Raw genomic sequence first — 13,289 nt, 5'->3', positions numbered from 1 at the left:
CCTCTTTTCCTCGTGCTGTGCCGGGCAGAAGGCTGAGGTTCCAGGCTGCCAGCGACCGCCAGCGTGATCACTGGAGCACTCCTGGGGGCTGCCATGCCATCCGGTGGTAGTACCTCTAGAGTCCGAGGACCAGAGCCACCAACTGCCCTGCTTGGCAGTGCCTTGCCACTGTGACTGGTCCCTCTGCATCTCCAGCCATCACGTCTGTGGTCAAGGCAAGAAAAAGAGGAAAGGCCAAAGGGCTAGACCAGCTCATGCATTCTTTCTTTCTTTCTTTTTGTTTTAATCAAGAGAGATTTCACTTTCCCAGAAGCCTCTCCTGTTCACTTCTGCTTAGGGCTCATAGCCCAGATCTGTGTTACATGGCCATCCTTTGCTGCAAAGGAAGCTGGAAAAGTATTGACTTTTCAGGTCCAATAGTGAGAGACAGCAAAGGGGGAGGCTGGGTATGGCTTTTGGATAGCCAGGTCACACGTGGTCAGGAAAGTTTCAAAGCAGATATGATGCTTGCTATGGTTTTCCAAGGAGGACATACAGACATGTGCCTGTTCAACACATGAAAAGATGCTCAGCATCACTAGCCATCAGAGAAATGCAAATTAAAACCACAACGAGATACCACTTCACACCAGTCAGAGTGGCCAGCATAAACAAGTCAACAAACAAGTGCTGGCGAGGTTGTGGAGAAAAGGGAACCCTAGTGCACTGTTGGTGGAAATGCAGACTGGTGCAGCCACTGTGGAAAACAGTATGGGATTTCCTCAGCAAGTTAAAGATGGGCCCTGGCTGGTGTGGCTTAGTGGATTGAGTGCTGGCCTGCGAACCAAAGGGTCGCCATTCCGATTCCCAGTCAGGGCACATGCCTGGGTTGCCGGCTGGGTTCCCAGTGGGGGGCGTGCAAAGGCAACCACACATTGATGTTTCTCTCTCTCTCCTTCTCCCTCCCTTCTCCTCTGTATAAAAATAAAAGAATAAAATCTTTTTTTTAAAGTGACTCAAAGTACATGGTTGATTAGTTCTGTTATATGAGCATCGGCCATAATCTAGTTAAAAGCCGAGTGAGATATTCTAAGTAAGTGTTATTCTAGGATGTTGCGTGAGACACTCTAAAGTGGTGAAATGGTTGATACTACACCCCTAAGCCATTCGGAGAATAATTAGAGTGAGGCCAGTTGTCCGTTAAGGCTGCTTACAACATTCAAACCAGGTGCTCGGCACATGAAAGAAAGTTTTGTATATCTTATGCAAGTGCGGGTGAAAATGCAGTTAGCTTATTCAAAATAGGTATCCAGTTATGGGTTAAAAGCTACCAGGATTGGTTGTTAGAAAAACCCTGTTCCACCTGGCTGGACGTGTGTCTCTAACAGAGGAACAAGTCTGCAGAGGGAATGAGTCTGTCGACTAAAGGGAACATCAAGGCAAAGACCCTGTAAGAATCTTTATACCTGAGTCTTCATATTGTCCTCACACTGCCAAGTTCAGACGTCATCCTGTCCAAGGAGATCGAAGTGACATTGGTCAACGGGAGAACAGCACTCATACATATGGGGGAGGGGGAGGGTAAAGAAATCCAGCAAAGAGGGAAAAACTTAAGGTAACTTGTTTAAAAAATACTCCTTGTGTGCGTAACAGGAAGTACCAAGAAACACAAAGAAAATACCAAGAAAACCACCAGTTAGCACTTGACTTCTTTTGTGTGTGTCTTATTTTTGGAGAATTCCGTTTTCAAGGTGGTTTACTGAGCATATCTCTCTCCCCTTTAGAAATGATGTAAAAATAATTAGTGAATATCAAGCAATGTTTGAAAACAAGAAGAACTGTTATTTGACAAGAAACTGCAGAGGACGAAAAGAAATTGCAAACGATAAAGCACGATTTTCACAGTGCGGTCCCCAAACCAGCCTCAGCATCACCTGGAACTGGTTTGACATGCAGGTTCTTGAGCCCCACCCCAGACCTAATGAACGCAAAACACAGTTTTGGGAACTGTGGGAATGTCTCATTGACAAATTTGAATTAAACAAATATAAAATATCCATGTTTTCAATTGCCTGGAATATTTATAAATACTGACCATGTATGTACTTGGCAACCCCAAAAATTACTTTAGAAAACTCCTTATTGTATTTGGGTTGGAATGTACTGGAGCCACATTCGTATTTTACTGGAACAGCTAGCAAGGAGGATAACTAGGTACAGGGGTCAGGACCTGCACAAATTAGGCGCTGATGGAACTTAACACAATTCATCAAAGTAAGTGAATTTCCATTTTCTACAACCACAGTGAATGGATTGAGTCAATAGCACTATATTTCAGTATTTCAGATTTTTTTAATGAATACTACATTCAGCAGATAAACAGAAAACTTGTACTTGGCATTAAATGCAAACTCCAGAATTTTGCATTGAATAATAGCTCAAGAAGAACCTGCTCTTACCTCAAAAACTCTTACCTTCTTGAAGCTTCATAGCAAAAGAAAGAGACATGCATTACTGTGAATAAATGTACATGACACCTTTGCCCCCTGTTTTACTCTTTCTCCTGTGTTCCTTCGATCATCAAAAATAAATATCCCCAACTTTCTCATTTTCTACCTGAAGTGTAATAGCCAGCCTAATAAAGTCACTTGAAAATTCAAACTATTTCACATAACAAATTCACTTGTGCCAAAACGTAGCATTCTTGCTGATAATCTCTTTTATTCAAACTGAGACTAAATTATTTTTTTCTTTTTTGGTTTATAGTTTTTCTTTCTTTTGAAGTCTCCACAAATTCAGAAAATTGCCACCATACAGGTTATGTTCACTGACCCAAATGCAATAATACTAGAAGTCTTATTTAAACATTTAAAAATCCATAATGGGAAAAATACACACTCCAAAAATATCTCTTAGCTTAAAGGAAAACAAAATAAAAGTTACATAAAATTTTTATAAGTTGCTAACAACTTAAATGTCCCTTAGCAGAGAAATATACAAATAAACTGTGGCATATCCACAGTTAAAAATGAATGAATAGAAGCTGCAAGCTGTTACTGAATAAGCAAAATAAATGGCAAAAATGAGTTAGGAAACACTTGAAAACATGCAGAATACTATCACATGTTGTTCTGGAAAGCGCATATGTATTAACTGTGTAATGACACAGAATTCAGTGCTGAACAGCGTCTTCCGCATGGTGGCCATATATGGAGAGGGAGGGATGGGATCAGAAAAGTATATGCAAGGTGCCTCAACTCTAAATGTTTTACTAAAAATAACTCAAGAAAATGTGAAAAATGTTAATATTTAATATTGTTGTGCTACAATTTTCCTATTTTTCCATAATTTTCTGTATGTTTGAAATATTTGTGATTTTTTAAAATTAAGAAATGAGAGACAACAAAAATCCCTACATAATAAAATTGGTGGGATGCAAAGAATGCAGAGGTAAACTTACAGCCTCAAATGAATTTATCAAAAAAACAAGCATGGAAAATAGATGAATGAGCTTTGGGTACCGCTCACCCTTGGCACATGTAGCGTCCAGGAAATGCCTTTGGACTTCGGTCAGCTACCTGTGGGGGACACAATCGGAAACTCTTGATGAGGCTTTGACGGGAAGGTCATGTATGAGAGACATGCACAGACTCTGAATGCTGCCAGGAAAGCTCTCGGGAATTAAGGTTGACTTTGGAGGTCCATAAAAGCCTCTTTGAAAAATGGCCTGGTGCCTTACGTGGCTCACGGCAGTCTTTCCAGGTAGGGAACGAAGGTTGCTTTTCCAGGAAATGGCAAAGAAAGAACCTCAAGACATTTGGGGGGACCTCAGGAACCGAAGTAAGTCAACCAAATTTGTAGGTATTGCAGGCAAAGATGTGTGTAGTTGGGCTTCTCAGTCCTGAGAGGCTTAACTAAAGCTCAGTCTGGAGACCCCTGATGCAGTTTCAGCAGAGCAGGTTTAAAAGTTTACATGCTCTTCTTGTCACATGCAAGTAACAGGCCAAATTTACTGAAACCGAACTTATGCAATGAATTAGTCTTAAATTGTCTTTGATAAAATGAGAGGGTTTTAGGGAGAAAAAAAATGTTTCAATAGAAACCATAATGTGTAATTGAATATAACCAGATTCTAGTTTGGTAATTTTCTTTGAAGTTTTATTTTTCACCAGTGGACTGAACTAGATCTTGCACTTTTCTAGTGAAAGCATTTGGCTGCAACCCTCTGGTCTAGTGTTTCATTTTTCCCCATCCTTTGCCTTGGAGTTATGAGAACTAGAACTGTTTTTCTGAGCTTTGCACTTGCAGGCTGCAGCTAGATGATGTAACGTAAACTTCAGAGAAATGATCAGAACAGCTCATACTTGGAAGTTTTCAGAGACTGATGCCATATAAGCCACTCAGGGAGCCTGCGTGGGCACCTGATGACATCATCAGGACAGTTGGGCTGCAGCCATGGGTAATCTGTCAGATTATCACTGCCTGCCTTCCTACCAGCAAAAATGATGTTCTGAGCCTTTAACCTGGAGGTCTTCTTGACTGGCAGCCTTACAGACTCAGAGACTGGCATAAGGTTTGCTGTGATCATTACTTAGGCTCCTTCCACCACTGCTGTGGTCTCTGCGTATAAATTGAACAAGTAAAATGCCCTCTCTGAGGCTCAGGGACCATTGTGAAAGAGGTGGGCATGTGAGATTGTAAAATCCGATCGCCCTATTTACCTCAAGATTAAGAGATAAACAAAATCGGGGAAATTTTAACAGAAATGCTCCCTCTATCTGATGGCCTTCAGGCCAATAGCTCTGCTATGGATATGCTAATTAACTAGAGGAATTCTGCTTAAGGCTTGAGCAGCCACTTTTGTCAGTGAAGAGGTAGGGAAATACCCACAAAAAACTGCAGAACTCAAGATCAGGGGGGTCAACCAAGGACAAAAAGGGTTAGAAGATTTATGCTTCACCTCAGACTGCTTTTTAGTGCCTGGCTGTTTACCCCCTCCATCCACCTCTTTGCCTCACCCATCCTCCTGTTATCAGTGGAAGACAAGTTCTTGTGGTATCATGAGAAAAAGAATTGCCTGAGACCCACATGGGAGGATGGGGCTCCAGGGAAAACTTTACTGATGTGTAAAATTAAGAGGGTCCACCTCCTGACTTCCAAATGCCCCATCTGCATCCATCTCACCATGGAGAAACTCTAGTCTTATCTTCAGTAGGACCAGTACAAAGGCCACTGCCCAGAGCTTCTGCTCCATATGCACAGTCCAGTCCAGTGCAGTCCAGCATCGGGCTAGCCTAGTGCGTTTCCAGCTGCAGTCCACCTCTGTGCTGTGGCACTCAGCCTCCCTCCTGGAGCCCGCATGTGGCGCCCGAACCGCATCAGCCACACAGCTACTGAGGCCACGTGGTCGTGGGGAGAACAGGCACACGCTATGGTCCAGCACCTCCCCCTGCACCACCTCTGCCCCCAGAATCCGTACCAGAGCAGGGAAGGGAGGAGTGGTAACCCCCTTGGCAGAACACAATGCTGTGGTCCCCTGGAGAGTGAAAACCGGTAGTTTCCTGGTGAAACAAACAGGCTTGTGCGCCCCAGTTTATTAAGTTCAATGTCTAGTTCCCCTTGCTCCCCTTTCTTAGTAATTAATAATCAGCTAAATACTGAGAGTAACACTCCCTTCCTGTGATATATAAAATGCCTGATTTTCAGCTCTCTTAGTACGGATTTGAGAATTAGTTCTCCCATCTTCTCCATCGATAAACCTTACCTTACTCCAAAACTCCACTGTGTTGTACAATGGCCTTTCTTTTGAAGCACCAGGCACGTGAACTTTGTCCCTGTGACAATTTTAGTAATCAAAGTAACTTTAAAATTATGCGTGCATCACTGATTCATGAAAATGTCAAGTCTGGAAATGCTATGATTTGAAAATGAGATAAACTCAGAAGGGTATATGAAGCTATTGTTGATAAGTTAGCTTCTTTATATTCAGGAAAGTTAAAAGATAAATTGTTTTTGCCTATAAATAAAATATTGACATTAAAATAATGCCATGATATTTAAAAAATGGGAAAGAAAAATGAATGCATTTGAAGACAAAAAATTGGTAACAAAGTAAATCCAAAGAAAATAAGAAGATAAAAATGATAAGAACATAAGCAAATTAAGCATGAAACAAAATACGATGACAAAAAAGTGCTGACAGTGTCGCCCAGTGTATTAAAAACTGTTGGAAAAAACACTCTAGACCAGTAGCTCTCACATTTTTCATCTCAGAACTCCTTTCACTTTTTTTTAAATTGAAGTACCACTGGCTTACAGTATTTTATTAGCTGCAAGTGTACAACACAGGACGACATTTGTACACCTACAAAACGACTGGCACCATACAGTCATAGCAATACCGATGACTGTACTCCCTGCGCTGCACACAGCAACTCTGCGACTGCCGTACTTTGTCACCTGAAGTCTGCAGGTCCCCGTAGCCTTCCATTCACCCATCCCTCCAACACCCTCCCCTCCAACCACCACCAGTTTGTTGTCTGTATCTACGGGTCTGTTTGTTCATTTGGTTTCTAGAATCCACGTGAGTAAAATCATATGGTCTTTATCTAACTTATTTTTATTAGCACAATACCACCTATAAAGGTCCATCCATGTTGGAGCAGATGTTAAGATTTCCTTCTTTCTTATGGCTGAGTAACATTCCATTGTATATCCCTTACACTTTTCAAAGCTTTTGTCTTTGTTATTGCTATCAATATTCAATGTACAAGAAATTAAAATCAAGAAAAACATTCAATGTTCATTTCTTAAGTTATTTTAAAATACCAACATAATGTAGTCTACCCCACCATTTCTTGACATGGTCCCTGCAAATGCTGACAGGCTAACATGTAGCTTGTAGACAAACAGCCTGTTTGTGTAAGAATTCTAGGAGCACACTTCAAAAGCAGCAGACTCTGACCTTCAGGCGTCCCAGCTCTGGGAGACTCGCTGATCTCCAACCGTAAAGCCAGGATGACGCACACCAGCCCATCGCCCGACCAGTTTCCAGATCCTCATCAGAACAGGCTGTGCTGGTCTGCACGTAGGGAACTTTTCAGCCCCTTCCCCGTGGTCTTTGTTCTGTTTCCCTCTCCCTCCTTATAAAAACCTCTGCCTGCACTGAGATGGTGAGATGGACTTTGGGTCAAGAGTCCCCCACCTTCCTAGGTGGCCGGCACTTGAATAGACCCTTTCCTCACACCAGCACCCGTCTGCATGTATTGGCTTTGGAAGAGGCAGGCAGCTAAACCCGCATTTGGTTTCGACTTTCAACAGTGAGTGTTTTTGTGAAACATAACGTTTTCCAAACAAATTAACCGAAAAGATGTGGTGAGAAGACCAGCATTGCCTCACACATTTGCCAAGTTCTTTAGCACCTGGCTTAACAGAAGACACCTGCCCTGCGTCCCATCTGTTGTAGAGAGTTGTTTTGGTTCAAGTATATGAAGAAAATTTGGCCTCATACAGACATGTCACTGGAAAACATAAAAGGAGCCATTTCAGATCATTGTGGGTATGCTTTGACACCACAGCAAAACTCAACATGTGGCGATTTCTTACAGATTAATTGCATGGAATCAGAATCCTTATCAGTAATTTTTTTTTGCATGAGGTACATTAAATTTCATTAGTCTACATTGATCTTCTTTCAGTGGATTTTTAAAATTATTTTATTGATTATGCTATTGCAGTTGTCCCTGCACCCCCCACTCCCTCAGGCAATCCCCACACTTTTGTTCATACCCACAGTTCACACATATGAGTTCTTTGGCTTCTCCCTTTTTTATACTAATTTACATCCCATGGCTATTCTGTAACTACCAGTTTGTGCTTCTTTTCAGTGCATCTTTTACCCATGCAGGATTCTTTAACATTGTGCATTGACGTATTGGTTCACTGAGTTATCCAGGTCTTCCAAATGTGGACAATTTCATTATACGTACCCCAATCTCATTTTCATTCGCATCACTACTGATCTATCACAAAAGACACTCTTAAGTGAATCTGATAGTTTTCACTACAAGCGAATAGTGAAAATGCAGTAACTACTACTGGTTTGGAAACACTGTTGATTTTTGTTGAAACACCAGTGACTTTACCCACATTGCTTTAGCACCATCAGCAAAAAAAGCAAACAACATAGTATTGTGAGCGTAGCTTTGACCTTGCTGACTCCTCTAATGGGATCTTGGGGATGCTCAGGGCACTGAGGACCATACTTTGAGAATCACTGAGGTTGACAATCACTTGAAAAGTATGACCAGGAGAAAATGAGAAGGTACATGCAGATAAAGAAAACTATACATCCCTAGCCATGTAGCTCAATTGGTTAGTGTTTTCCTGATACACCCAGGTTGCAGGTTCGACACTCAGGGCACATACAAGCAACCAAAGAATGCATAAATAAGTGGAACAACAAAATCGACGTTTCTCTCTCAGATGTCTACCCCTTCCTCTCCAAAATGAAACAAGAAAAATAATTTTTATACAGTAATTGTTTTAATTATAAGACTATACATATATAATTATGTGACTATATATTCAATATGTGAATGAGAATGAATAAGTGAGCCAAGCCAGGAAGCGTAAGTTGGAAACTGGAATCCTCTTTCCTCTTACTAGCTATGAGACCTCGGACAATATAATTACTTCCCTGTGCCTGTGTCCTTAAGCTATAAAATGGAGATGATGCTAAAAGTACTCCCAATCAATTTTGGTGAGAAGTAGTTAATGGAAGTAAAGTGCTAAAAAAAAATATCTGGCATGTGATAAGTTGTATAAGTGATATGTTAGCTGTCTTATACAATTCCACCAGTGAATATGAAATGGCCTGATTTTCAATGAAAACACGACAAAAATCGAGTCAGTAAGAAATAGAAAAATCTGTCCACCAGTTGGTAGAACAGCCTGGACTTGGTCTCATTTTACCCACTACGGTCTTCAACCACACTCCGCAGCACCTCCCTCTTAAGCACATCCCGAGCAGATCCCACAGTTGCCCCTAACTTTGGTTACAGTCCATCCAGCCAGGCCCGTTTAAGAACCCATCTCCCAGCTCCCTCCAGTTCAGGCTTGACTACTGACCGTAGAGTCTGTTAACTCACTTGCCCTCCCTTCTTTGGGGACCCAAGTAATGAAGAGAGAAAGGGACAAACATCTCTTTATTCAACTGAGGCTACAACTCCAGCCCTTTTCCTGGTGATCACTTTTCATATACATGCCATCTAGGGAAGATCCAATGAGTGACAGATGCCCATACACAGCCTGTCCTGGGGTGCAAGACACAAATCTGGCCCTGGCTCAAACTGGGCAACACAGCTACTGCCCACTGGGGCACACCCTACCACCTCCTGCTGCTGGGTGAACATCTGTGAGCCGCTCAAGCCTGGATGCTTTACACAATGTCACTGACCCCCGGGGAACTTGCCAGTTTTGCCACACCGAGGTTATAGCTTGCTTCATAGGCATCCCCTCACTGTATCCCTCCAGGTCTCTCCATTCTGTCTTGCGGGAACAAGTCTGCTCCCAACTGCACTGGTCATTTTCCTCCCTGCAGGTTCTCCCCGATCTATTTCCTTAGGACTTCCTACCTCCACTGGCTGCAATAGTGGCAAGAAGAGCCACTGGAGACCGGACACACGGCTCCCTCTTAGTTTTGATGCTCCCTTTCACCCCCAGTAATCTTATAGTACACTGGGCAGAGGTGGCCAGCTGGGGATCAATGGGGCAAGTGGGCTCTTGTGGCCTTTCATTACTCAGAGCAACTAAGAAACTGGGAATTCTTAACCTAGAGGGGAATGGACTTGGAGGGAACACAGAGCTATCTTGATGTATCTGAATAACCGAACAGGAGTGTGGTATGCTTTTCCTGTGTCTGCAGTAAGGAAGTAGGACAGATGCAAGTAACAGAAACAGAATTTTAATATAACTTCGAACCATTAACTATGACAACTGTCCCCTGTCAGAACAGGGATGTTGTGAACTTCCTGTCACATTAGAGGCAGAAAGATGAATGTGTATTTGGTTGGGATGTTGAGGAATGGGACACAAATTAACAAGACACTGGACTGGCTCCTCTGAGTCTCTTGCAAATATTTTATTTTTTTTAAAACTCCAACAGAGAGGGAGATTAAAAATAATACAATTATACAATTCTTCTTAGGAACTAAGCTCTGAAGGGAGAGAAGAGTAGCAAGAAAAGGTTGTAAAATAGAAGACAGGATTTCTGTTTGTTTTTTTCGGGTGGCAGAGACACAGGATCTTTACAGGTAAGAGAAAGAAAGAGAGAAGATGCTGATATAATGTCTGGCCTTCAGCTCAATTTCCCAGCGGTTCGCTGAAAGCAACCAGGTGAGGCCCGGGGAAGCCCGATTCCCAGGCAGTCATCCCTGGCCCACAGCAGCCTCTTCACTTTAGCTCCGTATACCTTAGAAATCCTACTTGCTACGTGTGCTGTGAGGTGAAATGGTTGGGAAGCAATACTTTAGATAATCTCCAAGCTATAAAATAAATTTCATCCATTCATTCATTTAAATATTTGACCACAATGAAGTACCAGGAACTTTCTCAGAGCTGAGGACAAAGTAAAGAACAGAAGAGAGGACTCCTGCCCTCACGGAGCTGACTGGGGGGGGGGGGGGGGGGAGGGTGACCAAGTATATATCGCAAGACTATAAATGCCACAGACAGAAACAGGTAGGGGCACAGGGAGATAGGGGGATACTGGACGGTCAAGAAAGATGTGATGAGAAAGGTGCCATTTAATCAGATCTCAAGAAGGTGAGGGAGCAAGTCAAGAATGATGTCCAAGGAAAGAAAGTTCTACGCAGAGAACAGGAAGTAGGAAGGCGGAAACGCGACGGAGAGAGCAAGGAGGCCAGGCACTCTAACGCTTCAATACTCAACAGCATGGAATATTGCTCAGTGGTTTTTTAGCATCTGAAAGGCTGTTTTTCATCCAATTATTATTATTTTTTTAAAAAAGCTTTCTTCAACAATAAAAAAGATAACACATGTAAACTGTAACATAGTGCCTGGCAAGAAGGAAACTAAAAAGTCAACTATTATTACTTAAAATAATAGTAACAGTAAAAATAAAGTAGAGCTCAGGCTGAAGCGAGCGGTAAGTCTGAACCCTCATACTTGCCTTGCCCCTCGGGCGGCCTGCGGCCCATCTGGACTGGGTCACATCGCACAGAACCACAGGGAGGACGAGCTCCAGCAGAGAGCTGTACAAGCAACAATGCCTACCTTACCTTGTCGGAAGGCTGAAATTACTAACTGTGTTCTAAATTATGTTGTCTGTAGACCCAATAAAATCTGTTAAAGCTCAATGAAATTAGAACACATCTGAATAATAAGCATCCCTTTATTTGCTGGCGCCATTACAAAAACTGATTACATTAGCAACAAAAGGTGTTTTCTTGAGTTGAAGTCAGAGGCAGTTACTCCCCAAAATGTTAAGTAAAACAGTGTACAATATCAGTATTAAAATGTTAAATTTTACATTGTCTTTACCACTTTTGATCTTCTGAACAATTTTATTGAGCAAAATAAGATAAAAGATTACATGTTTATTTTATCTTCAGGAATGTAAAGGTCTAATTATTCAAACAGTTTTTATTATAAAACTAAACTCTGAAGGTGTCTACAGAGTTGGCTTTTTATCTTTAAATCAGTAGTCTAACAAGGATTAGAAAAGACAAAACTCTGTTCAGTGTTTCTGACGAAGTAGAAAGGGTGGAAACATAAATAAGGCTTTAATTTGGCAAAATATAATACAATGCCTCCTGTTATCCTTGAGTGAGCAGTTTCCCAATTACTTCACTCTGCAAAAGATCAGAAAGAAAGAAATTCACTTTAAAACAAAGAAACAAAACGCAATCAGAAACATCTGTCAAGCACAAACAGTACACATTCCATTTGATCTAGCAAGGTCCTTTCTACTAGGATCAAAGCAATTAAGATTAACTGTAATCAAACACAAGAGAAAAATCTCAGAATTCAGAAGAAGTTTTTACATGGATTTTAAAATATGTGAGCCAAAACCTCAGACTAATCTGACAATAATGTAAGGATTTTAAAATCCTCTTAAAAAACATTTAGGAGAACATTGAGAATCCATTTTTATTAGTTCTACTCAAGGGAAATGTAGAGCCATTAAGGTGAGCAGCACAGAAAAGAGGCTGAAATTACAGCCTCGCACCCATTCTACCCAGGTTCAGACAGAGACTTTCTGACGTCATATGAAGCTTTCCCAGTTAGATAAAGTGACTAAAGAGATTAAACTTCAAAGGGCTTAATCAAATCATGTGAATTTTGTTTGGATTTTGTTTGGGGAAAAATTAAAGATATTTGGGGTGTAATTGAAGAAACTTAAATATGGGTTTAATCCTGGATGATATTATAGAACTACTGTTTTATCTTTTTGGATGCAATAATGATAGTAGGGGTTTGTAAAAGAACGCCTTTGTTCTGAGGAGATACATACAGAAATGCTTAGGGGTAAAACGGCACCATGATACCCGAACATTACTTTCAAATGGTTCACTATCAACAAAGTGTGCACACATGGAGAGACAGGCGAAGCAGGTTAAGGTGTGTAAATGTACTATTCTCTCAATACTTCTTTATACGTGAATTTTTTTGAAATAACAAGTTGAGGGGGAAAGAAGCAATTAGAAAGTTAAAAAGCAAAGTTATTTTGGCTATCACGTTCTCTAAAACAAGGCTAACCACCGATCGGGAGGCCTCCACAGTCCACTAGTACTTTAAACCAGGCAGTGCTATGTTAACACATCACAGGAAATGAACGCCTGACCCATACGATAGTCAAGCGGGCAGAGATCAAAGCTAGTTCTTATCTGTTAACTCTGTACTTCATTCAGTCCCACTACAAAACAACTTGTTTCTTTCAGTAGCATCCTTTAAGAATCTATCTGTCAACGGGAGAAGGGAGAGCACATACATACAGAACACATCCACAACACTTCACCCCGGTTTTTTCTGGATAACACTGAAAGCCTCTCCGATTCACTATTGATAAACCAAATAACAACTTCAGGAAAAAGTCAGAATTGACTGAAGAAACCCTAAGAAGCTGGTAACAAAGGGTTAGACAGAATGAGGAGAAAAGAAAGGAGAGACAGCAGCAACCAAGCGCACGGTGCCTAAGTCAGGGATAGCGGCCCTGGCCTGTGTGGCTCGGTTGGCTGGAGTGTCACCCCAGACACCAAATAGGTTGTGGGTTCGCTTCCCGGTCAGGG

General features: G+C 41.6%; 1 protein-coding gene across 8 annotated transcripts in view; it reads right to left on the bottom strand.

The window, feature by feature from the left end:
* Positions 1 to 11,374: 11,374 nt before the first annotated feature.
* KTN1 (kinectin 1) overlaps positions 11,375 to 13,289 on the bottom strand; it is a 113,828-nt gene continuing 111,913 nt past the window's right edge. For all 8 annotated transcript variants that reach the window (XM_053927714.2, XM_053927718.2, XM_053927722.2 and 5 more), the window contains one exon: positions 11,375 to 11,852. In XM_053927714.2, the coding sequence (XP_053783689.1) occupies positions 11,848 to 11,852 (5 nt within the window). In that variant the 3' untranslated portion in view covers positions 11,375 to 11,847. The remainder of the gene's footprint in view (positions 11,853 to 13,289) is intronic.

This window comes from Desmodus rotundus, chromosome 7 (genome assembly GCF_022682495.2).
Source record: "Desmodus rotundus isolate HL8 chromosome 7, HLdesRot8A.1, whole genome shotgun sequence".
In the NCBI taxonomy this organism is placed as follows: Eukaryota; Metazoa; Chordata; class Mammalia; order Chiroptera; family Phyllostomidae; genus Desmodus; species Desmodus rotundus.
This window is presented reverse-complemented; position numbering and strand designations above follow the sequence as displayed.